Genomic DNA, 24,830 nt, shown 5'->3' with positions numbered 1-24,830 from the left:
AAAGCCCGGGTGCTTTGCCAAGGAATCGATTAGAAAGAACGGAAAAAGAAAAAAAAGGCGCAAAAGTGCACCGAATCGAATGGCCGCTGCCGGTCCCGGCCTGCTAAGCGTCCCAAAAGTTGTTGCTTAGTAGGCTCTGCGCTCGTCGAAGTCGGAGCATTGAGCCCCTGGTTCTTTTAAGCCCGTGGCGCAGGTCTGACGGGGATGCCGTTGCTCGAACCGGTACCGGCATTGTAGAACTTCTGAGCCAGACGGCGCTCCGTGTTCTGGCGCGTGTTGACGAAGTCGGGGTAGTTGAGCGTCAGCTCGACAGCGCCGTTGACAATGTTGTCGACGGCCTCCACGCCCAGCATGAACGAGTGATCCTGGTTGCCGACCTCGTACCGCCAGCTGCCGAAGCGGCCGCGCGTCCAGATATCCATGTCCTGGAGCTTGGGCAACAGCACCTTCAGGACGCTCTCTCTCTCTAGCGTCGGCGTCGGGTAGCCCTGATCAAATTTGCGGTGGTAGGTCGAGACGATCTCATCCTCGGGCTTGAGCATCTCGGTATTGATAAGCCCCTGGATGCAGTCCTTCAGGATGTTCGCCTCGTCGACCGGCTTGAAGCTCGACTGTGAGACCTCGAGCATGATCGACCAGTACGGGCCTTCCTTCGGCTCGCCACTCTCGGCCTTGCTGCCATCCGCGTGATACAGGGTCGGCAGTTTGACGTCGGCCTGCGGCTGATTGTACGGCGAGTAGTTGGAGAAGATGGTGGCGCGGTAGAAGGGGCAGTTATCCTCGGGGAAGTAGAGCTGGCCCAAGCGTTAACCTGCTGTTCATCGCAAATCCAAGCCCGAGGAGCCCCTTCTCCTTGTCATGACTTACCCAGCACTTGTCTCCGATGCGCTCGGGGCGCGCTCCCCGAATTCCGATGCCAATAACGTGGGTCGACGAGTAGAAGAGGCCCTTGGCCAGCTTGACCAGCTCCTGGTTGCCCATCTTTTCAACAAGATGATTCACGGCCATCGTGTTGATGAGCTTGTCATAGCCGACGGTGGTGCCGTCCTTCAGAGTCACAATCTTCTTCTCGGCGTCAATCTTGGTGACCTCGCCCTTCTCGCCGTACCGCTTCTTTTCCTTGGGAAGGGTGTCCGACACGGCGGTCCAGATACCGCCCGTTCCGTCCCTGGCGGGAAACCTGAAGGTGGCGTTGGGACCCCAGCCGCCGGCAACCTTGTTAAGGATGACGTTCCTGGTCACCGACTTGACGTCGGGGGCGGCAACACGCTCGCCAAGCCACTGGCATTGCATCTGGACCTGCGGTGAGCATGTGATCCGCCGAGGCGAGGCGGTATATCCCGTACCTTGGTGGTAGGCACCGCCCAGACCTTGAAGTTGTACGGGCGCATGAAGGCGTCGGCCAGGCCCTCGCCGCAGGTTCGTAGGATCCACTCATCAAAGTCCTGGGGCTTGGTCGTGGCGACGCGTGCGGCCAAGGCAGCGTCGATGAGACCGTCGATGCACTTCACCTGGTCCTCCTTGGGCAGCATCGAAATGTTGTTCTGAAACGGGTAGGGCACCCACAGGCCCTTGTAGCGGACATACGAGATGCGTTGGTGGTGGTACCAGTCGTCCTCCTTGGGCAGGGCCTCGTCGAGGCAGTCGTCAAAGTACTTGTAGTGCGAAAAAATGACGTGACCGCCGACATCGTAGAGCTGCAGCCTCAATGCGTCAGTGGCAGGCCGGACCGGGCGGCAGGGGGTTAAAAACCTACGAAGCCTTCGGGAGTGACATCGGTGGAAGCAAGGCCACCGGGCTTCTCGTTGGCATCAACAATCAGCCACGACGGGCCATTCTGGTTCACGCGAGTTAGCAAGTGTCGACAGCGGCGCTGGAGATGGGAGCGGGAGAGGGAGCGGTGAGCGGTGAGCGTACAATGTGGTTCAGGCGCTTGGCCGCACCCAAGCCAGTCGGGCCGGCGCCAATGACGAGAACATCCACGTTGCTTGAGAAGACAAGTTAGCGCTCATGAACCCGGGGCTTCACTTGTGCGAGCCATCACCGCATAATTGCAGGAGAGCTTACATATCCGCCATGACGAGGAAGCGAATGTCCAAGGCGTTGCGGGGTACTGGGCAGAAATCGCGGTGAGGGAAGGAACAACGAGTGTCGGCTGCGAAGACACAAGATCCAGCAAGCGAGCGACAACGCGATCCACAAAAGAGTTGCGATGCCGGAGGACAAGGGGAGAGAGAGGAAAATAAACACGCGGCAAGAACGCGGTCCAGCTAGTGAAGTGAGATCAACTTAGGATGGATGGCGGCGACGCACTGTTGTCCTCGAACTTCGGACTGTGGGCCTTCAGGGGTTCAATATGGAGGGGTTAAGATTAGCGCATTTCCATCCCCCAGAATGGTTGGGTCGGTGGGTATCGTAATTGAACGATCCGGCTACTTATTGGCCACATGCTTTCTGTGATCACACACATCTGGACCCCTGCTCGTCTCGAATCTCTTCGAGGGCATTTCGATGTCGTCCCGCATCGTGGGATGATGGAAATGGATTGCTTCACCTCGCTTGCCGCTTTTGGGCGCACAGAACCCATCACATTGTCTGTCTGCATCTCGGATGCAGGGTGCCGCGGCACTAGCCATGTATGTACGGATACCTTACCGTATTCAACTGACGGTTGCAACGCCAAAGTCCACAACTCCAGCACTTGCCATCTCGGACCACGGTCGCCCGTGGAGACGACTTACGACGCTACATAGTTCGTTCGTTACTGAGTAACGGTAAGGCAGTTATTCAGCGGACAAAGCACACAGCCTGCCCCCATGAGTCGGACATGGGGCCGAGGAGGCAACAAACGGAGAAACCAGGGCTTTACACTAGTGAGCAAGCCAGGAGGAAGCAGGAACGTCTCGATTTTACAGGAATGCCTCGATTTTATGGCGATTGCCGTCCACATGCCCCAGTTACGGTTCCAGTCCCTGGGCCCGAGACCGGGATGGCAGGGGCGGCATCGACTGAGCCCTGTTTCGAGTTGGGGCGAGCCGCGCATCAACTCCACATTGCTTGGCTGCGCTTGTTTCAACGTTGCGATCGCCAGGGCAGCACGCCGGCAGTGTTGGACGATCGCCAGAAACAGAAAATAGCCGCCAGAGCGCCGAGTCGATCGGCCTTGGCTCAGTGCAAATAACTACCACAGTAGGCGCTGCCGGTTGCGAGAGAAGCGGATCATCTGAAACAGCGCACCCAGAAGACTTGATATGTCTCAGGGGAAGAACGAAGAGAGGACAGAACGCAGAGATGACGTACGCCCACGCTCCTGCGTCCATAACGACACCAAGTAAGACCTCGGATCCCAGGCGAGGTTCCACAGCCTCGCAGGTTCCCGGTCACAGCAGCACAGCAGAACTTACGTACCACGAGTCAAAGTAATCCGTAGGTAGTTAACGTACATGGTAGTCATGTCCTTGTGTACGGATGTCCAGTATTCCGTACACTAGTTACCAACCACAGTAGGTACGGAGTATGGTGCTCCCGAAGAGATTTGCGTACCTAGTTACCTGTTCATGCCACTTGTCAGACTAAGAGTGCCAGTCAGAAGGGAAACTCAGCAGACGATCTTGTACGCTTCCCCCTTCCCCTCCCCCACCCTCCCCCCAACGCAATCTGGCTCGGCGGTCGCAGAACGCGTGTACACTACACTACGATTCAGGATGCCCGGGCGTGCCCAACTCAGAAGACCGGGGGTGATGCGCCGAACTGCCCAGTCCAACCGGCAACGCGGGGAGCGGCCGGAAGGCGTCAAGCTAACACCGGGGATGTCCCCGAGGCGGAGGTAGGTCTCACCCAGATTGAAACCACACAGATGCTGTGCGGCTCTGCGATTTTTGCCAGGTGTGACGGCCTGGCGGAGACAGTCACCGAGGTAGGCAACTTACTTTCTGTTGTAAGGTTGGCTTTTCCACAGGACCTACACTGCTGAGGAGGTAAGATGATGCAAGCTGGACCGAAGCGCCAGTAGTTACATACATACAAAGACGTGTACGGATCACACCAGAATAGTCGGTCAGGTATTTATGGGATGGGAGATCGCCATGCTTGCATGCCGTCAAGCTTCAGCTTTCTGGTTCCCCGGCTGCTGCCGCCCGTCCCGAAATATGAGGGAGACGGAGTGCAGATCCCCGGGATGCACAACCTCGAAGCGGACAATGGAGGACTCGGGATCCGTGCATACCCAAATCATTGTCGACTACTACACTAATATACAAGTATACTACCATGTAAGGCCTCTCTGATGCAGTGCGCATCACAGCAACTAGGAGTGTCCGGGCTGAGACAACCTTATGTGTCCATACGTGACCCAGAACACAAAGACGACAGGCAGTGGCAGATGTCATGGGGTGGAATATATGGGTAAGGTACCTAGCTAGGCGACGAGAGCCTCTTCCAGTGGCCAATGCCCTTGTTTCCAGCAGCCTACGAGAAGGTGCACAGAAACATCAGTGACGGCGGAGAGAAGGCCTGAGAGCCTTGGCGTTTGAAAGTCCGCAGCCACAGCATGTGGCCGGCGGGAGGTTGCTGATTTGATGCACGACAGCCGCGCTGTAGTGTATCTTGTAAGTTCCAGGTTAAATTTACGAGTTTCGCGAGTACGTACAGCAGCCAAACGGTATTCTGTAACATTACCTAGTTAATAAAAGCCAATCTTGTTTTCCACAAGATCTAGCGTGCGTCACGGCAGTGGTGCAATTTCCTCTCCACGCTCGCTTCACGCAACCCTCTGCTTGCTGATCGCTCGTGCTCAATGTCCAACGCCGTGAAGGATATCGTGGCAATGTTGTGGCGGTACGAAAGTATGGATACGTTCGTATTCCATCAAGCGTGGAACCCCTCTTGAACCCGGAAGCTTGGAAGTCTTGCAGATTCCAGCACATGGAAGCAAGCCTGCCCGCCTGGGTTAGACCCGAGCATGATTGGAATTGCATCTCGTTCTGGAACTAACGCTCAATGAAATTATCCACGATGCACAATAATTATTCCGTACCCAGCCATGGTCGAGGTGTGGGCGTAGCCTTGCAGGTTTGAAGCCCCTTCCCATACACGCGCGCCAATGAATATTTCATAGCTGTTGATCAACGCGATGGCTCTTTAAGCCCCCTGTTGGGTGTTGCAGAGAAGCACTCCCACATCAAGGAGTGGCTGGCTGGCTCTGTTCGCGAGCGCGGCAATCTTGATCGTATCCAGTACCAATCTCCCAGACAGCCATCTGATTGGTTGGCGGGAAGAGCACGTAACCTTCGCCACCGTGGCCCACCCCAGTTACCGGGCCCTTGCACGCTTTCCAGGTTCCTTTCCGGCCAGCACCCTGCAGCGAGAGCAGACCCCCTGAGAAAAGTCGAGTTCCAGCCTTCCATCCCGTCCGCAAACAGCCTGCCCACTGCGGCTTGTACTCGGACACTGAGAGGACAACGACTCCCGATTAATTGCGAGCATAATCCGTGCCTCCCTCCCCACGCTTCCTCTCTCGTCACCCGTCGCCGATTTCTCTCGACAACCGGTCGGTCGCAGCTGGCTTGGCCATCCACTCGTTACCTTAAGTCATTTTTTTCTTTCACCCGTCTGACGCCGCCGCATGTGCGCCGCCAACCCTTTCGCGCTGCCTAGTTATCTTCTGCTGTCCGAAACCTGCTTCGTACGCTGTTTAGTTCGAGAGATCGCTGCCGGCTCCAGCACACCCAATTGAATCCATCCATCCTCGGCGTCCGGTATTTGGATTCCCGAGCGAAAGACAGATAAAGATGGGAATCGAGGAGAAGACACGCGCGTCCGGGGACCAGCCCCGGGAGCAGAAGGGCGCCATCCTCCCGACTGTAAATCCCGAGGCCGAGAAGTCGCAGCCGGCTCCGCCGTCGCTGCATCCCGCCTTCTACGTGAGGTGAGTAGCGCAGCCTGGAGACCATAACCAGCAGGAATCGGGTCAGACCGCCTCGCGGACGAACTAACACGCCGCTCCCAGCGTCTGGATCGCTCTCAGCTCCTCCGTTATTCTCTTCAACAAATGGATTCTCTCGACGCTCCAGTTCCGTAAGGATGCCCGGATTCGAGAGGCTAGTCGCGAGAAGACAAGACGCTGAGACTCGGCAGACTACCCGGTCATCTTGACCACCTACCATTTGACCTTTGCGACGCTCATGACCCAGCTGCTCGCTCGATACACGACGCTGCTCGATGGCCGCAAGACGGTCAAGATGACGGGACGCGTCTATCTGCGCGCCATCGTCCCGATCGGCTTCTTCTTCAGCTTGAGCCTGATTTGCGGTAACCTGACCTACCTCTACCTCAGCGTCGCCTTCATCCAGATGATCAAGGTCTGTTGCGGTCTCGAAACATTGAATGCCTCGTTTGCCAGAAGCCCGTACTGACCGTGGCCCGTCCCCCAGGCCACCACCCCCGTTGCCGTCCTCATCGCCAGCTGGGCGCTCGGCGTCTCCCAGCCGAGCCTCAAGGTCTTCCTCAACGTCTCGGCCATCGTGGTGGGTGTCATCATCGCCTCGGTCGGGGAGATCAAGTTCGTCTGGATCGGCTTCATTTACCAGCTCGGCGGTATCATCTTTGAGGCTCTCCGTCTCACCATGGTCCAGCGGCTGCTGAGCTCCGCTGAGTTCAAGATGGATCCCCTGGTCTCTCTGTACTACTTTGCCCCCGTTTGCGCTGCCATGAACTTTGTGGTTGCGCTGTTCTGGGAGGTTCCCAAGCTCAGCATGGAGGAGGTCTACCACGTCGGCTTCTTCATGTTTTTCCTGAACGGCCTCTGCGCCTTCATGCTGAACGTCTCCGTTGTATTCTTGGTAAGTCGCCCGCCGTGACTGCAAACCATTCACTTCCCTCAACAACGTTCACTAACTATATCGCCCACAGATCGGCAAGACCTCGTCCCTCGTCCTGACGCTCTGCGGCGTCCTCAAGGACGTCCTCCTCGTCGTTGCCTCGATGATCATCTGGGGCACCCAGGTGACGGGCCTGCAGTTCTTCGGTTACAGCATCGCGCTCGCCGGCATGATCTACTACAAGCTCGGCTACGACGCCATCAAGGGCTACGCGGGCGAGGCCAGCCGGCAGTGGGCCGACTTCGGCAACCGCCGCCCCGTCCTGCGCCGCCTCGCGTCCATCCTGCTCGTCCTCTTGACTGTCTTTGTCCTCCTGGGCGGTCTCGCCCCCGACGATCTAGACGCGACCCAGTACCTGAACGAGGCCAAGACCAAGATGGGTATCTCGAAGCTATGAGACAGGATGGGGCAAGTGTCAAGAAGCAAGGCGAGGACGATGGTGCGGGGGAATCCCCTGGGCATATTTGTTTAATTCCCCCTTTTCTCCGCCATACGAACGATTTAATGCGAGTCCAAGCACAAAACGAGGGGAGTTTTGGGCTTTCTCTGGGAAAGGCTCCGGGACGGGCGGTTACCCAGCCACACGGGGCGGCAAAAGACCTCTAGAGGGCTTAGGTACGGGAACTCTTTTCGAACGGATGACACGACATGGCAGTGGCAGGGACGGGATTTTTGGCGAGTACATAATTGCACCATTTTTCTCTTCCCATCACCTTTTCTTCACTTCTCTTTCCGCCTTCTTCTCCTTTTGGTCTGGCTTCAACTTTTTTTTTCTGCTCTTCCCCTGGCTATTACTTTTCCACAACCGACCTCCCTTATTTTCGTTTGCAGTTGCAAGGCCAGCGGCAGGGAGAAAGGAGCTCTGTGCAACATCATAGACGGAGGGGGAAGGTACCGGAGCGAAAGAGGGAGGGGTCGTGGTGGCTTCGCGAAATCACGGGTCTGCAAAGCATGGCATAGCAAATCATCATGGGGCTCCTGTCCTTTTGTTTCGGCGGGCCGGAGGATTCCTGTTCGTGTAAAGACTGTAGGCGAGGTTAGGGGCAAGAAGTTAGAGAATAGATTTGTGTATATGTATACGAAAGTACAGCAAACCTGGAGCGAGTGTGGGCGCGGCTTGTCCTGGAAACAGGAAGATTCCTGGTAACAGGAAGATCGCAGATTTCCCCTCTCAAGCGAAGCACTCACACTGATTGTTGGGATCAAATGGAAAAGCCGTAACGAGGAGCGTAGCACCCGGGAACGGGTCGAGAAGGATGAGTACCCTCAGGGGAGCCAACCGGTGGAACACGGGTACCTGTTGCTGCCGGGTGCTACACGAGACGCAACCGTTTTCCCGGCTGTCTCTTGTGACATGGCACGAACGAGCAAACAGGCTTAAGTCCTCAGAACAACACCAAAGACTCCCTCTGCGTTGGCTGTCCTACTCTGGTGGATATCATTAGGCCAGGGAACATGATCGGTCAACCGAGGGCCGCCTTTCCCGCCTGCTCCGATTCTTCCTGCCCTGTTCACCACCGGCTTTCCATGGTTGCGGCGCGGCATCAGGGGGACACGCATCTAATGAGGAACGGCGTCAACGCCAGACGGGTTGTGTCGTCAGAACATTGCCGTAAAATTCAGCCAGTGAGCCTCAGATTTTTATTCCATGAATGCTGTTTACAGCCCGAAAAAAAACCGTTCGCCCCGCCCAGCCAGTTGAGGAAAAACCCAATCAAAACCCTGCGTCGCAGTCAGTTACGGTTGTCCCACACCAGTTCTCTGTTGGGAGAGGGACTGGGGGGAAAGACGTACGCAGAGGAGTGAAAAACCACCGGTTCTTGCCGCTCATGTAGCGCTCCTCCAGCACCTTCTTGACCGTCTTCTTGGCCTCCTCGCGCTGGCTGACCTCCTTGAAGGTGTCGGGGGTGATCACGGACTTGAGGCCCTCGAGCTCGAGCGTGTAGCGGGTGGGCATCAGGTGGTTGTAGTTGATGATCTTGATGAAGGGCTTGACCTTGGAGCGCTTCTCCTGCCTCGACTTGGACATGCGGCGCGTGATCTTGTTCGGGTACCGCTCGATGCCCGCTACCAGGGCGTGGCCGTAGGGGTGTGTCTTGCTGCCGTTGTCGACCGGCTGGATGATGACAACCTGAACGGCGCGCCGAGTCAGCATATTTGTTGGCCCATTCGCTGCCTTCGTGGGTTCCCCTCCGTGCTCCTCCCGCTGGCCGATTGTTGCCCCTCCTGCCAACATCCCCGCTCCCAAGCAGTCCGTCTTCATGCTCTACTCAAGCCCCGGTCCCAACTTTCGACAATGGCGGCGGAAAGATGTAGCAGAGCTTCGTTGCGTATCGCGTACCTTCTTGCCGGCATAACGACCCCGGGTAACGAGGCAGACCCTCGACGTCTTCAAGAACTTCATTTTGTCGGTTCTGTAGGTGGACAAACGTATTAGACAAACCGAGAGAGAAAATTACTTCCTCCTTAGAATGGAGACGCGGCGTGCAATTGCGACTCACCTGTTGTGTCCTCGGGCCTTTCCTGAAGTCAACAGCGGGCACGGAGAGCGAAGACAGAGCCGTTCACTTGGAGGTCGTTCTCGAAATAATTTCCAGTTTGTGGGCTGCCAAAATTCGAGTGGGAAACCATGCGCATTGGTTGGTTGGATTGGATGACTAATGGTTGGCTCGTGCGGCGGTTCTTGGGAGCACGGGCCATCTGAGGTGGTGAGCTGGAGTGGAGCGCGCCAATCTCAACTCCAAAGCACCATCATCTTGAGTGCCTGCTCAGCTTGCGACAAATCTTGCCTTCGCCGCCCTGACGTTCTACGCCAAACGTTACCACGAGATTACCAGATTTCGAAAAATGGCGGCTCCAGCATACATAATCTCCCGCGTGGCGGACCCGATTTTCGCCGTGTTCATTGGTGTTTCGGCAGCTGTGCTGAGGATCAACCGTGAGGAGAAGGAGAAGGGCAGGACAACGGGGGAGATAATCGAGACTGCTCGTCGGTACGTTGTCAACAACCTACGGACAATTTCTGGCGTACCTATTGCTCAACCAACTGGTACTTGGATAGTCGCCTCGGCTTCCCAAAGAGCTCGTAACATGTACACGCTGTGGATATCTACCTGAATCCCGACAACCCGCCGCAATGTCGACAACGCGGAAACTCGAACGCCTTTTCATGCTCGACATGGATACTCAAACCCGGCACCGCCGCCCTTAAGGCCCGATCTATGAAGCAAAACCCGGTCCATACTCCTTCTTCATCGCCTCTCGAACCATTTGCCCGCATAGCTTGGCCGTTGGGTTTGTGCTCACCGCCAGGCCCTTGGCAATCTCGTTCCCGTATCTGCCGCCCAGAGCGAAATCTCGCGACGCCCGCTCCTCGAATTCCAGCTTCGACCAGCTCGCCTCTGGCCTCTCGACGTCCACGGAGGCCGTCTTGGGGCCCATCAGCTTGGACGTCATGAGGTAGACGGCAGCTCGCTGGGTGTGAGCATTGGCTAGTGTTCTGGCAACCTGCGGAGACACTCTTGAGCGCGCCGCTTTCGGGGTGAGAAGGGATATGGCGCAGTCGAGGTCACCCAATACGGTCTTTGCGATCTCTGACCGCTCGGCATCATCGACCTCCTGGAGTAATGCTTGCGGACTCCTTGGAGCGCCGGCAACTAGCATCGAGTCGCCGTACAAGCGCCTCAGCGCCTGCGCCCTGTTGTTGCGGGCACTGGCGTATTGAGGGTGGTCCTGGATGAGCTGGTCGAGTCTCGATACGCCATCGCGGTATTTCTCGGCAACGTCGATATCCGTCGTCCCCGTGGATCGCTGCTTTGCCTGTTGGACCTCAAGGTCTTGGAAAGACAAGATGATGTCGCGCTCCAATTGGGAGATCTTCTGGTATTCATCGGCATCCGTGATGTGGGGGTCCTTGGGAAGTGTGGGATCAACCTGGATCATAAGGGACGGATCGGATTCTGGGTCCTTGATCTTTTCAAGGACATTGATGTCGCGGCGGCTCAGTTCGAGATAGGCCATGGTGTCGAGTCGCTCAACAGGGCTCGGTGTTTTGCAACGGTCCCTTCTCAATCCGCCGTGCCAGTCGTCAGCAACCGCTTGTCCGTATTGCAAGCAAAAGCCCCCGCCTGACTGATTTGAGGGAGCAAATCGACAACCGAAACCTTTCCCAGCACTCGATGCTTCTCTGTGGGATGTTCCCGTTGATTCGGAGTGTTCGGACTTGGAGATAAATGGGTCTGTTATTGGCCTTTAGTCAACTGGAGCCGATCTTCTACGCCCCATCCGTGGCAGCCGAATCCGGGAATGCACCGGTCTCGTGCCTCCCTCCCATGCGACCGGCAACGATCAAGAGCGAATAAGTGCGTCGCCGTTGCTGACCGCGGCCCCGGCGCCAGGCCGCGGAGCTCCCCGCGGGAGCGGCTCTCGGCAAGCGGCGGCATTGTGCGGCTTTAGCGGCGGCCCCACGCTCCATCGGTGCGATTCCGCGTCCCCACCAACCACAAGGCGAACATCGCGCCTCATGAACTCGGCTTAATCGTCGTCATTGTGCTGCGGACAGTGCGGGCAGGCCTGGCGATTACGTTCCCTTGGAGGAAGCAGCAACCCAATGGCAGATCATCAATTGGCATGCGCAATGGGAAGCAGCCACTTAGAAGCCGCCATCTAGAGGGGAGCGCATGCCGCATTTTCGAGAATGCGGGACTCGCCTTGCCATCGGACAGGCCCTGCCTCTGCCGTGCAGTACACATGCCTTTTGGCGCAGGAATCAGCGCCTAGAGCTAGGACATCCAAGGTGCATGACGGTGGCGGGCAGGCGCTCTGTATCCTAGGCTTCCATCCGGTATCCCCATCCCATTGGAAACCGTGAAAACAGGGCCATTGTTAAGCCGAGATCTCCTCCCCCCATTAGATCCTGTCTATAAGTCCCCTCCCCGTCCCTTTCTCTCCCTGCTTTTACCGGTGTGCATCTCTGGATAGCAACAGATCATTCAAACAGCCGGCAAGCCTTGACCCTCTGTTCATAGTGCCATTATCGATCTACATTCCTCTTGTTGCCTCTCACCCAAGACCTCGTTGAACCAACAACGGTTGCACGCATAAACCTGCTGTGTGAGCATGTCACCGTCTGCCGTCTCAGACAACGAAACTTTCTCTCGGGCATCGGACTACGCAGTCCAGAGCTCCTCGCCCAACTTCAGCGGCTATGACCATGTCACCTGGTGGGTGGGCAACGCGAAGCAGGCCGCCGGCTTCTACAACACCTTCTTCGGATTCAAGACGGTCGCCTACCGCGGCCTCGAGACTGGCAGTCGCTACTTTGCCTCGTACGTGGTCGCCAACAACGATATCCGGTTCGTGTTCACATCGCCGCTCCGCTCGGCCAAGTACCTGCCCAACGATGAGCCCATCTCTCCGGAGGACAGGCACCTGCTCCAGGAGATGCACGAGCACCTGGAGCGGCACGGCGACGCCGTCAAGGACGTGGCTTTCGAGGTCGACAACGTCGATGGCGTGTACGAGAAGGCGGTTGCCGGGGGCGCCGAGGCCGTTCAGCCGCCCATGACCACGGGCGACAAGGAGCACGGCCACGTCCGCACGGCTGTGATCCGCACCTACGGCGACACCACCCACACGCTCATCTCGCGCCAGGGCTTCCGCGGCGCCTTTCTCCCAGGCTTCCGCGCCGTGCCTGCCAGCTCGGCCACGGTCACACTCCCGGAGGTGCCGCTCGCGCGCATCGACCACTGCGTCGGCAACCAGGACTGGAACGAGATGGTGTCGGCCTGCGCGTTCTACGAGCAGTGCCTGTCGTTCCACCGCTTCTGGTCGGTCGACGACAGCCAGATCTGCACCGAGTTCAGCGCGCTCCGCAGCATCGTCATGGCGAGCCCCAACGACGTCGTCAAGATGCCCATCAACGAGCCGGCGCCCGGCAAGAAGAAGTCGCAGATCGAGGAGTACGTGCTGTTCAACGCCGGGCCGGGCGTGCAGCACATCGCGCTGCTCACGCCCGACATCATCGCCTCGGTGAGCGCCCTGCGCGCCCGCGGCGTGCAGTTCATCGACGTGCCCAAGACGTACTACGACACGATGCGCGTGCGGCTCAAGACGGAGAAGCGGAACTGGGAGCTGAAGGAGGACCTGGACGTCGTGGAGCGGCTGAACATCCTCATCGACTACGACGAGCAGGGCTACCTACTGCAGCTGTTCACCAAGCCGCTGATGGACCGGCCGACCGTATTTATCGAAATCATCCAGCGGAACCACTTTGATGGGTTCGGCGCGGGCAACTTCAAGAGCCTGTTCGAGGCGATCGAGCGGGAGCAGGCGGAGCGCGGGAATCTGTAATTTAGCGATTTGGTCTTCTTTGGCTTGGGTGTATGGGTATGATAGCGTTGACGCCAATTTCAGCATCTCTTGAGCTGTTCTATGTCCATAAATGATGCGCCGAGAATCCATGATACTTACCATCCAACGCCGGCAAGAAAGCCAATGCATCGCCCTGTCCCATGCGCCCCAAGTATTCGAACACACGCGTTAAACCAACACAGCGCCGCAACCAAAGACGAACTTTTAACCACCCCAGATTTCATGAATCTATGACCATAGCCTCATTTGCTCCGTTCTGCTCGCCTGGGCCATGACCGTTCGTCACCTCCTCCCCGTCGCCTACGGCCCCATCTGCCGTGGTCCCGCGCGTGTCGCTCTGACAGCCGGGACAATTATGGATAACCTCGTGCGCATACACATCGCAGTCGATGCAGAAGTGGTTGCCGCACACCTGGCACGCATACCGCCCGCTCTCGCTCACCCCGACGGCCTTGACCTCGGGCATGGCCGCCGACGCGGCAAGCCCCACCACGCCCCCGCTCCGATTTCCACTCCCACTCCCACTTCCAATCCCGCCTTCTCCTTCTCCTCCTCCTCCTCCTCCTCCTCTCTCCCCTTTCCCCTTGCCAGCGAGCTTCCCCTTCGCCGACGGCACCGGCGGGAACGGCGCCAGGCAGGCGAAGCACGCGCTGGAGCGCGAGCGCGCCGCCTCGGCCCAGGACACCTCGACCCAGCCGCGGAGCGGGAACAGGTGGTGGTAGGAGCGGGCCAGGTGGGTGCTCAGCACGAGGGTCAGGCCGCAGACGGGGCACTCGGCGGGCAGGCGGCAGACCTTGGCGCGGCAGCGGGTGCAGGCGTAGCCCTCGCGCGTGGGGCGGTGGTGGCAGGCGCAGAGGCTGACGTGGTCCTTGGAGGCGAGCGCGCGCGAGGGGAAGCCCATCATCAGCAGCGCCGCGTGGTTGCTGGGGCCGGTGCCGGGCTGGTCCGCCGGCGCGGCGTGCGTGACGGGCGGGGTGGTGGCGGCCAGGAAGAGCTCGCGGAAGTGCTGCTCGTGCAGGGCGACCGCGTAGCTGGACGGGTCGCCGCCGTTGGTGCGGGTGCAGAGCTCGGCGCAGATGGCCACCTGGGCCGACAGCCCCACGATGGAGACCCGGATGCGGTCGGTTATGAGGTTGGCGATGGTGTCGTGGATGTCGCCCGGGTCGCTGGAGAGCAGGGCGCCGTAGATGATGAGGACTTCGCGGGTGCCGTGGGACGGCGTGTGACTGGGACGTTTTTGTCAGTAAACGCCTGTGGTTCGGGAGGATTCGGTCGCGGGGATGCGGAAGCTACGGACAATAATGCACCGCGACACATCTCGAGGGCGTTTTGCAGGCTCGGGTTTCCCTGTGGCTCCCCTTGCGCTGCCCACGTCCGCAGCTTCTCGATGTGCTCGGCCGGGTTCCCGCCCATGTCGCTTATCCTCACGGCGACGCCGTCGCGCATGGCGATGATTCCCATCTGGCTGATGGGGTTCTGCTCAAAATACTCGCGTACGAAATCCACGGCGTAGTTGAGTGTCAAGAGGTACCTCGTCGGCAGCAGGTCCTTCTCGGCCATAGCGAAGCTCATGTCGAGCACCAGCATCAGGTGCCGGATGATACCGCGCTGCAGCGGCGTCGTGTCGCGCATCAGCCGCCGCCGCTTCTCGGCTTCAAGGAGCGCCTCGATCGTGATGCTGCCATCCTCCGCCTCCACGACGTTCTCCCATGATCTCTTGATGTCCTCCCAAGCAGCCTTGGAGCGGCCGCCACCTCTGGCTTTCCTGCGGCCGCCCTGCGTCCCTGTACCGCGGGCGGCTTTGGAGCGTGTGCCATAAGACGCCCCAGTGCCATCGGCGGCCACGCGGTGGTCGTGGAGATCGTCATCCGACAGGTCCTCGACATACTCGCCGTCCGAGTCGGCCATTTTGGAGGCGGGGCTGTCGATGGTTCGGTTCGGTCGGCGAGATGCGGGATGCACGATTGCTATTGGAATTTGGTCATCGATTCTCGATGTATGTAAAATCGGAGGGTCGCGCCCTGCGGCGCCTGACGAGGGCGTGTCGGCGAGAGGGCTGCGGCAAGTAAGAGCCTGCCTGTATCCGTATTTGTCGGGGAGAAAGAAGCGAACGCAAGGCTGCTTTGGGGTAGCAAGCTAGAGAGTTGGAGGGTGCGACAGCCTCGCTGGTGGGCGCGGCCGTTTGACCAATCAATTGTAATGGTTGGCGGACTACACTCAAGACTGCAGCGGGTGCGCCAGCTCTTGAGCATGCCGGCAACCTTGGAACTGTAACTACCGGATCGCTATCCAGTTAGGTAGCTGCCATGGACGCTACCCTCGTCCAGAAACGCACTCTGTTCACCAACTCGCTCTCAGCTGAACTTTTTGCCAACACCAGCGTTCACTGGTAAGGCAAAAGGCTACAGGTACATGGAATTTACCTGAGCCGAGCGCGCTGGATGCTGGGGAGGCTCTCAATTGCTTGGCCACTGTTAGCAGCCTAACTTACCTAGGTACCTTTTGGCATAAACGCTCTTGTTACTGATCACTTTTACACTAACATGAGCTGGGTTATTCTTGACTTCTCCCTCGATCCTAGTGAGGTACGGAGTTCCATACACCCATCTCCGAGCTGTGACCCAGTTTCTCGGCCGACTTCCGAGATATGTATTCTACTGACGGGCGGCAGTCCGTTTCAATTGCGAAATGCAAGTCGCATTGGGCCGGCAGACGAGCTATATCTTGCGACAAGATCTTCCGCTACATAGTGCTGATACACACGAATCAGCCGGAATCAGACGACCAAGGCGAACTTGATTGGATTCAGCAGGAATGGGTGGACTCCATAAGACATCCCCAGGCCGGGCTCCGTATTTTGGGAACAGCGGGGCATCTGCAAGCACCTTTTTGTTTGCACAATGAACAGAACTTCAGCTTTACAGTACGGAATACACTACACACTACTGTAGCTACGAGCCGGCCGACTTGGCAGCGTATCAAAGCAGTGTATCCCGTATTCTGTAATGTGAAAGCAGCTGCACGGTCTTTCCGTCCGTGGGTCGCAGCCCCGAACACATCGGTCGCGGTACAGTGCATACAGTGTATAATACGCTGTAGTGTACATAACACAGCCAATCAGTGCGGCGGTTTGCTGCAGGGACATGCCGGCTTTCTCATCGGTTATGTTTGACGCCGATGACGTAGTGCCCAAGGCGACTGATATGCACCGAGCCTGCCCAGCTTGGCCTTGCACGTTGCAAGTTTACCTTCGGGCCGCCCACCTAGGCTTCTCCCGCCGCGTGGCCGCCCTTTGTCCCGTGGAGGGCTCCTGACTCGCGGATGAACTTCTTCATCTTCGTCATGGGATGCGAGCTGCCAGCAGGCGAGACATTTTGCCCGAGCCAGGCATCCGCCCGTCCGTGTTCTCAGACATTCCATGCCACGAGCCGGACACCGGCCAGGACGGTAGCACCGAACTGGGGTCCTTGTTTTGCTGCTTCGACCAGGGCGTTGCAGGGTTCGGCCAGAAACTGTACTCCGTACACTACACTACAATGCATCATATTTCACTTACCTACACATACGGATCCATCTAACGTTGTGAACCGCAGCCTGGTACGGAACTACCTGTAGGTCCCAAGCACTCAACTACCGTACCTCAGCAAGGTCTTCGTGAGCTCTCATTTGTTGCTGTAAATCGTTCGTCACCAAGATGCGGGAAAATTACGGCTTGTAGAGAGTGAACTGTCATAGTTAAGGGCTCAAAATGGCTACGGCGTCGCCGGCGGATGACCCTTTTGAAGTAATAGTTGAAGCAGGAAATATACCAGAAAATTGAAACTGGTACCTACCTAACTACCTGGTAGGTAGTGGACGGATCTGCACGGAATGCACTCCGTGCACAAGCTTGACCACTCACGCACATCCCCCATGCTCCATCCACCCTGCTGGGGCTCCTGCATTTTCCCAGCTCCACGACCCTCTCCTGCGCATGTCTGTAGGGCACGGGGGACGATTGACCTGGCCCGAGATTGAGGGCTCGACTGCTTGTATTTTATTTCGTCTTCTTTTCATTTTCCCTTCTCTGCTGCAGTGGTACCAGCAAAAATGCTACCGGGTGCTTTGGGTCGGACTCGTGCATTCGGCAGTTTGCTCCCCGTCTCATGTCCGCCAGTCCATCGCATAACGTCATAGTCCCCCTTTTTAGTCACTGGGGCCTTGCCAACTCTGCCCCTCGAACCTCCCAAGTTCCCTTCCAAGTTCAAAGTTTCCTGTGCTGCCTTTCCCCACGGCTGCCAATTGCCGGGAGACACACGCACAACCCACACCCAAGCCACCCAAACAGCGCTTGCAGCTTGTTTCTCCTGCCGCAAGCTTGCCTATTGTCGGTTGACTCGCCGTCGTTGCGCGCGCACTCTGGTCTCAGTCTGAGGCGGAAGTGGCAGTCGCAATAGCCTTCTTTTCCTGCCTCTGATTTTGCCTCTTCCCCCTCTCCTTCCCGCCTTTGTGTTGGATGCCTGCCCGACCCCAGACCCGAGCCTTTGCGGCTGCCTTCCATCGACGTCACTGGGAAGACCACGCTCAATGAGGGATGCCGGCACGAGGTTGCGGACCACCGACCACCATCAGCAGCGAAGATCTACCCCAGGCCAGAACAGAACAACCAAAACAGCGAACCGACCTAGCCGGGGTTGAACCACACCGCGCGCATCCGCAGTCGAGGCCGCCCGCCTCTGACGATGCAGTGACTGCGATCCGATCATCCCAGGTGACTGCAGCAGAACAATGACGGAAGGTTTGGCGAGCAGGGGCGAAGGGTCTCTGTCGTCCGAGTTCCCCAACCCGGAGCCTCGGGCGTCTGGCAAGAAGCCGATTTCGCCCCAGAATGACCCCGAGCGAGGCCATAGCCGCGAGTCTGCCTTGTCTGCCGTTGCGCCAGAGCTGTTGGACGACGACGAGATCGTCCGGAGGGAGACCGGGCCTACACCGGCGAGAAAGGATGGCCAGGGAACGGCTGGGAATACTGTGGGACCGGAACCCAGGGTCTCGCAGCGGCAGTTGAACGAGTACCGCGAGAACTTGGCCCGCGAGATGGAGCGCAGAGAACTACAGCCAAGACGACAAAATGCGGCCGTGCCCGGCCCCAAGAGGGTTTCCACGATCCAGGAGGAGAGCTCGCCAACCTCACAGCCGCGGTCGTCCGAGTCGGATCCGGCCGCCACCTCGACCGGGTCTGGCAATACCGTTCGCGGCTCCGTCACGCCTAGCCCGGTAGCTCGGACGCCTTCCTACCCGTTTCCTCGCATGGCGTCTTCCGGCTTGGTCTCCCCTGCGGTGCAACGTCCCTTCACCACGCCCTCGCCTACCGTTCCGCCCGACGGGACCCGGCCGGCCTCCGACCTTCTCAAAGGCCAGGACACGCTCGTGTCAAGTCCCTCGACCCCTGCCTCCAATACGACTTTCCTGCCTCCCGGGGTATCGCAGGCCATGACAGGCCACACAGGCCACCCTGATTTCCCGACCCCGAATCTCTACGAGTTGTCGCTTTTGCTCTCGGCCGAGCCGGGCCTCGACGCTTGGTGGCACGCCGTTGTGCAGATCATGGTGGATCTGTACAAGGCCGAGAGGGTCACGCTCGCCGTTCCAGCCGACCCAACCGATATCGAAAACGTGCCGTGGGGTCAGAAGGCCACGTACAGTGCCCATCGCGAAGACGACCTCAGCCTAAGGTATCTGGCCAGGGGCTCAAGTCTGATCCCGAGCAGCAATGACGACCCCGCCGATGCGCTCTTCCAGGCTGGAGAGCCACCTACCATACCAGAACCTGCGCGCCCGGGCTTGCGGAACAGACATTCATTCACGTCATACGAGCAGAACCGGCAGACCGCCGCATCAGGCGACCGGTCACACCCTGCTTCGCAGCGGCCGCAACTTTTGTCCCGGAGCAAGTCCCATCACCCAGCCACCACCCTCGATCACGAGACCAGCGTCAACCTGCCCAGCCTCAATCAACAAGCGCTGGAGGAGCACGATGCGCTGGAGCCACAAGAAGAGACCCCCAGTTGGGAGGCGCCCTTCACCGCCCCGAGGGGGGGACACGGAAAGGTGCTGAATGTGCTGCAGGCGCTCGACTACGAAGCAGACCCCTTGATCGACCACAACGGTATCCTGCGTATATTAGAGTGCGGCCGCGTTGTGGCGCTGACTAGAACCTACCCCTATCTCCATCAGGAATCGACCCCAACCGACCCGTTGGATTCGCGCGCCGCATCTGTGGCTAAGTCGCCCGAGCGGCACCGGAAGAAGATCCGGAAGCCGCGATCAGATTCCCTGTCCAAGCTGTCTTCGCTCCTCGGGAGTGCGGCCTCCTCTTCGGTCTCCGGCCAGGCCTCCGAGGCGCAGCCGTCTGATAAGAAACCCAGTCTGGCATCCGGGATTGAGGACGGCACACCGAAGCCGGCCGTCCCCAAGTATGAGGAATACGAGCAGGCTCCGCCGTCGCCGTGGTCGCAATCGCCGGCGCCTTCGCCCGCCGTGAGGGCCGACCCGGCCGAGAACCCTTTTTTCACCGACGCCATGGTCAATGAGGACTCGTTCAACCCTTCACCTCCGCCTGCTGATTATTCCGCCATGCTGCCGCCAAAGGCCATCGGCGTCGACAATTCGTGGACCGTGCTGCATATCCCCCTCACGCATGTGCTGCTCTCAAAGCCCAATCCGACTTTTAAGCTGGATCCCTCGCTTATGGAGCAAAAGATCACGGCACGCAAGAACGGAGACCCGTCGCCGGCTTTGAATCCCTCCCCTGAGCGTGCCGTCAAGGAGAAGCATGCACCCATCGCCATTCTGTCCATCCTAAGCCCCGTTATCCCGTATCCTTCTAATCTACGCCAGTCTCTCGAGTACCTCGCCCCGCATCTGGCCAATTCCTTCTCTCTCGCTCGTCACTACAGCAACCTGGAAACGGAGTTGAATGGATTACAAAAACGCAGACCGCACACTGCCGGCTTCGGCGCCCTCGGACCCGATGGACGACCGCTGGCGGACCCCACGGCTTTGGCATCGCTGGCTTGTTCCCCGGCCGAAGAAACCGCCTCTCGAGACTCGATTGCCGGCAGCATGACGAGCCCGAGCGATTATTCGGCCCCTTCCCGCAGCGCCACCGGCTCTCCCAGTGGCACACCGGGTGGGGATCCGACATCCCTCGGGTTCGTCATGGACAGCAAGCGAGCGCCCACGTCGAGCCCGGCGCCGGTAAATGCGGACAGCTATTTCAGCTCCGTGCCAAAGGCTCCGGCGACCGCGCACCGGGCGAGAAGGGACTCGCGGGATGCCTCAGCTGCCGAGAAGCGGTCGTCCCTGCGCCTATCGAGCGGCAAGGGACAGCTGCACGACCCTGCCTCGCCCGGCCATGCGGCGGCGGCAGAGTCCCGAAGGAGTAACGAATCTATTCGTCAAAACTCCGAAGAATGCCTGCCGTCTAGTGCCCAGCAGAGACGACCGCCGTCGCGAGAGGGGAGAGACCATGCAACCCAGACCGAGACTCACAAGAAGCAAGGTGGCATGCCGGTCTCGACACCTCACCGCCATACCCAGCTACACTCATACGGAGCCGATTTTGCCTCGACGTTCCAATCCCTGCCGCCGAGCTCGACAATCAGCAGAGGCATGACACATCCAGCAGCGCCCTCTAGAGCAGGGTCGATTGCGCAAACGGACATGACGCCGCCGTCTGACAGGCTGAAGGGACTTATTCTGGATTCGTTACCGGCGCACGTATTCGTGGCGCTTCCTCATACAGGAGAAATCGTCTGGGTCAACAGCCGTTTCCTTACTTACCGCGGACAGACCTCGAGCGACCTGGCCGCCGACCCGTGGGGAAGCATCCACCCCGACGACAGAGAGGAATACCTCCGGGCATGGAGCCAGTGCGTCCGGACCGGTGAGCAGTTTTCCAGATCGGTGCGCATTCGGCGGTTCGACGGTGCTTATCGATGGTTCTACGCGCGTGCCGTTGCGTCGAAGGACAAGAGGGGCGTGATCCTGCAGTTCCTCGGGTCTTACATGGACATCCACGATCAGCGCATTGCGGAGCTGAGGGCAGCGCGGCAAGAAGAAATCGAGACGTCCGAGGCGAAGCATCGCCTGCTTGCCAACCTGATACCACAGATTATTTTCACAGCGACCGAGGACGAGGGCATCACGTTTGCGAACGAACAATGGCTGTCTTACACGGGCCAGGACTTCCACGGCGCTCTCGGGCTCGGATTTATGAATTACGTGCATCCGGACGACCTGGCCAAATGCCGGATCCCCCTTGGAAAACAGCCGGGCCTGGCTTCGGAGGCCGATCTGAGGACCCACGGCCGCTCGTTCTCGGCTGACTACACGGCTGCCCGGCGGGCCTCAAAAGCGCCGATGTCCCGCGATGCCAATATCAAAGATCATCCGCACACGCTCTCAAGGAACGACAGCTCCGGCAGCAGCGGCAGCAGCAACAACGACGGCCCCACGTACGATCATCCGACTACGAATCTTACGAAACTTGCGGAGCTCGCCCGGCAGGGCGTAATCAAGGTGTCGACGGATAGCAGCGGGCGGCTGTCGTACACGACCGAGATTCGGCTGCGCTCCAAGAGCGGCGAGTACCGATGGCACCTCATCCGCTGCGTGGAGATTGACAGTGTCGACTTTGGCAACGGTGCGAGTTCGTACTTTGGCTCGGCCACGGACATCAACGACCTCAAGCTCTTAGAGGCCAAGCTGAAGGAGGCGATGGACTCCAAAGGCCGCTTCCTCAGCAACATGTCGCACGAAATCCGGACGCCGCTCATCGGCATCTCGGGCATGGTCAGCTTCTTGCAGGACACCACGCTCAACGAGGAGCAGCGGGACTACACCAACACGATTCAGACCAGCGCCAACAGCCTGCTCATGATCATCAATGACATCCTCGACCTCTCCAAAGTCGACGCGGGCATGATGAAGCTGAGCTATGAGTGGTTCCACACACGCTCCTTGATCGAGGACGTGAACGAACTCGTGTCGACCATGGCGATCGCCAAACGGCTCGAGCTCAACTACGTGGTCGAGGAAGACGTTCCGGCTTGGGTCAAGGGAGACAGGGTGCGCATTCGCCAGGTGCTGCTCAACGTCATCGGGAACGCAATCAAGTTCACCAGCCAGGGCGAGGTGTTCAGCAGATGCAAGGTCGTCGCGCCCGACGGAGTGGAACTGCGGCCCGATGAGATCATGCTCGAGTTCTCCATCATCGATACGGGCAGGGGCTTCACCGAGGCGGAGGCCGAGCTGATCTTCAAGCCGTTCAGCCAGATCGACGGCAGCAGCACCCGGCAGCATGGCGGGAGTGGTCTGGGCCTGGTCATCTCACGTCAGCTGGTCGAGCTGCACGGCGGCAAGATGGTAGGCACTGCCGTACCGGGCGAGGGGTCCACCTTCACGTTCACCGCAAGGTTCGGGCTGCCAACGGAGAACGACCACCCAGACGCGGCTACAGTGCCTCGGCTGACGCCGACGCCAGGCCCGTCGCAGGACACGCCTCTCGCTCCTCCCGCCTCGTCGCCTTCTGTGAGTGCGCTCCACGGGGTCGCGGCGGCTTCGGACAGTCCGTCTACCGTGGACCGTGGTTCTGGCTCCCCGGCAGCCGTTTCGAGCGGTAGCTCCGAGCTATCGACGTCGTCCAGCCGTACGCGGTTGACGGACCGTTCGTCCGTGTCGTCGCTGAATACCGGCCTGGTGCGCTTCAGCCAGGCGGCTCGCGCCAGCGGACAAGATCTCTCGCAGATGAAGCTGGAGGTGCCGTCGCGCAGGGGCAGCCCCGGGGCCACACCGACGCCGAGTCGGGAAGGGGCCACCGTCAACAAGATCATCTCGCCGCCGCCGCCCATGTACTCCATCCTGATCATCTGCACGCAGACACACAGCCGCGAAGCCACGACGAAGCACATAGAGATGACGCTTCCCAAAAGCATCCCGCACCAGCTGACGGCCGTCGCCTCGGTCGAGGAGGCAACCTCGTTCATCCAGGGCGAAGACTCGGTCCGGTTCACGCACATCGTCGTCAACCTGCCGTCCCCCGAAGAAATCATCTCGCTCATGGACAAGGTCATGCACTCGGACTCGACCATGCCAGGCAAGACGACCATCCTGATCCTCTCGGATTCGGTCCAGCGGCAGGCCGTGTCGAAGCTGGTCGCGGGCACCAAGTACGCGGACATCCTGTCGGACGGCAGGGTCACGTACATCTACAAGCCGGTCAAGCCGTCGCGGTTCGCCGTCATCTTCGACCCGGCCAAGGAGCGCGACCTGAGCATCGACCACAACCGGTCGACGGCGCAGCGGCTGGTCGAGGACCAGCGGCAGAGCTACGTCGACATGGAGCGCCGCATGGCTGGCAAGGGCTACAAGGTACTGCTGGTCGAGGACAACCCGGTCAACCAGAAGGTGCTGCAGAAGTACCTGAAGCGGGTCGGCGTGGCGGTCGAGCTGGCCGCCGACGGCGTCGAGTGCACCGAGATGGTGTTTGCGCGCGGGTGGGGGTACTATTCGCTGATTCTGGTGCGTTTTTTTCTCTTCTTTGTTCCTTTCTTTTTTTTCTTTTTCAGTTTTTCCCCTGCTCCTTTTCCTTGTTCGCTCCCTCCCTCCTCAATTCACCCCTTATCCCGAAACACGGCCCGTAACAACAGTGACATAACCCACATACACACACACACCATGTTATATACATACATACATGCATACACATACATGCTAACACACCGCCTCCCTCGCGTCCGCGGCGACATGGAACCAGTGCGACCTCCACATGCCCCGCAAGGACGGCTACCAGGCCTGCCGCGAGGTGCGCGCCTGGGAGGCCCAGGGCCGCTTCGGCGGCCCCCCGCTGCCCATCATCGCCCTCTCGGCCAACGTCATGTCGGACGTGCACGAGAAGTGTGTCGACGCCGGCTTCAATGACTACGTCACCAAGCCGGTCGACTTCATCAGCCTCAATCGGGCGTTGGCGAAGTTCTTTTGAGAGGTAGTTAGGCGTCGGGCAGACGGGGGATGTTGATGTAACTTTTTTTTTCTCCCCTTTTTGGGAGGTGGGTGTGCGTGAGTGGGTGAGTGGGTGAGTGGCGTGCTGGGGTTGTGGGAGGGGAGCTGAGTTGAGTTGGGTCAGAGACGGAGTCGTGGATGAGACTTAGAAGGTGGGTTGGTTGTTGTTGTGCTTGGTTGGCGCTGGTCTCCTCCGTACAAGGCCCGACGTGCTTGATGCTGGGAATCGATGGGGGCTGTGGCAGGTGGCGTCGGCTTTGACTTGTTCTAAGGACATAAATCATTTCTTCATGGACTGGGGAGTCTGGCTGGAGTGTCATCGGAGCAATCGAGTGAGTGGCTTGTCTTTGGAGATTTGGGGTTCTCTTTTTGCTTGGTCTGGATGGTATGGCACGGCTTGGGCTGAAGATCCCTTTTCCTCTTGGCTTTTTATTTCTTCTCTTCTCCTCTCTGGGTCTTTGCTTGCATCGCACGGGCGTTCGTCTGCTGTTTACGGGGGTTTTTCTATGGGCTTTTCCTGTTTCTGTGCGCTTGTGTAGA

At 58.9% G+C, this 24,830-nt stretch overlaps 7 protein-coding genes across 7 annotated transcripts; 3 read left to right on the top strand and 4 right to left on the bottom strand.

The window, feature by feature from the left end:
* Positions 1–153: 153 nt before the first annotated feature.
* THITE_2123710 (uncharacterized protein) lies at positions 154–2,188 on the bottom strand. The gene is made up of 6 exons (XM_003657687.1): positions 2,068–2,188; positions 1,918–1,987; positions 1,757–1,837; positions 1,347–1,697; positions 868–1,293; positions 154–794 (listed from the first exon to the last, which is right to left on the bottom strand). The coding sequence occupies exons 1-6, from the start codon at positions 2,076–2,078 to the stop codon at positions 177–179; spliced, it is 1,557 nt and encodes a 518-aa protein (XP_003657735.1). The 5' UTR covers positions 2,079–2,188; the 3' UTR covers positions 154–176.
* A 3,449-nt stretch (positions 2,189–5,637) lies between these two features.
* THITE_2123706 (uncharacterized protein) lies at positions 5,638–7,396 on the top strand. The gene is made up of 5 exons (XM_003657686.1): positions 5,638–5,926; positions 6,008–6,075; positions 6,136–6,359; positions 6,432–6,839; positions 6,910–7,396. The coding sequence occupies exons 1-5, from the start codon at positions 5,790–5,792 to the stop codon at positions 7,273–7,275; spliced, it is 1,203 nt and encodes a 400-aa protein (XP_003657734.1). The 5' UTR covers positions 5,638–5,789; the 3' UTR covers positions 7,276–7,396.
* Positions 7,397–8,262: 866 nt separating this feature from the next.
* On the bottom strand, positions 8,263–9,473 carry THITE_2171584 (60S ribosomal protein L27). Its single transcript, XM_003657685.1, has 4 exons — positions 9,380–9,473; positions 9,220–9,292; positions 8,673–9,009; positions 8,263–8,600 (listed from the first exon to the last, which is right to left on the bottom strand). Exons 2-4 carry the CDS (start codon positions 9,280–9,282, stop codon positions 8,593–8,595), a joined length of 408 nt encoding a protein of 135 aa, XP_003657733.1. The 5' UTR covers positions 9,283–9,292; positions 9,380–9,473; the 3' UTR covers positions 8,263–8,592.
* A 172-nt stretch (positions 9,474–9,645) lies between these two features.
* Positions 9,646–11,199, bottom strand: THITE_2171583 (uncharacterized protein). Its single transcript, XM_003657684.1, has 2 exons — positions 9,940–11,199; positions 9,646–9,871 (listed from the first exon to the last, which is right to left on the bottom strand). Exon 1 carries the CDS (start codon positions 10,896–10,898, stop codon positions 10,098–10,100), a length of 801 nt encoding a protein of 266 aa, XP_003657732.1. The 5' UTR covers positions 10,899–11,199; the 3' UTR covers positions 9,646–9,871; positions 9,940–10,097.
* A 613-nt stretch (positions 11,200–11,812) lies between these two features.
* THITE_2123700 (uncharacterized protein) lies at positions 11,813–13,434 on the top strand. The gene has a single exon (XM_003657683.1). It carries the CDS (start codon positions 11,997–11,999, stop codon positions 13,227–13,229), a length of 1,233 nt encoding a protein of 410 aa, XP_003657731.1. The 5' UTR covers positions 11,813–11,996; the 3' UTR covers positions 13,230–13,434.
* A 628-nt stretch (positions 13,435–14,062) lies between these two features.
* Positions 14,063–15,350, bottom strand: THITE_2123698 (uncharacterized protein). Its single transcript, XM_003657682.1, has 3 exons — positions 14,548–15,350; positions 14,313–14,476; positions 14,063–14,227 (listed from the first exon to the last, which is right to left on the bottom strand). The coding sequence occupies exons 1-3, from the start codon at positions 15,156–15,158 to the stop codon at positions 14,154–14,156; spliced, it is 849 nt and encodes a 282-aa protein (XP_003657730.1). The 5' UTR covers positions 15,159–15,350; the 3' UTR covers positions 14,063–14,153.
* Positions 15,351–17,960: 2,610 nt separating this feature from the next.
* Positions 17,961–24,243, top strand: THITE_2123697 (uncharacterized protein). The gene has a single exon (XM_003657681.1). The coding sequence runs from the start codon at positions 18,018–18,020 to the stop codon at positions 24,207–24,209; it is 6,192 nt and encodes a 2,063-aa protein (XP_003657729.1). The 5' UTR covers positions 17,961–18,017; the 3' UTR covers positions 24,210–24,243.
* The last annotated feature ends 587 nt before the right edge of the window (positions 24,244–24,830 follow it).

This window comes from Thermothielavioides terrestris, chromosome 6, assembly GCF_000226115.1.
Source record: "Thermothielavioides terrestris NRRL 8126 chromosome 6, complete sequence".
NCBI classification, from domain to species: domain Eukaryota; kingdom Fungi; phylum Ascomycota; class Sordariomycetes; order Sordariales; family Chaetomiaceae; genus Thermothielavioides; species Thermothielavioides terrestris.
Note: the sequence above shows the minus strand (reverse complement) of the source record. Positions and strands in the feature narration are given on the sequence as shown.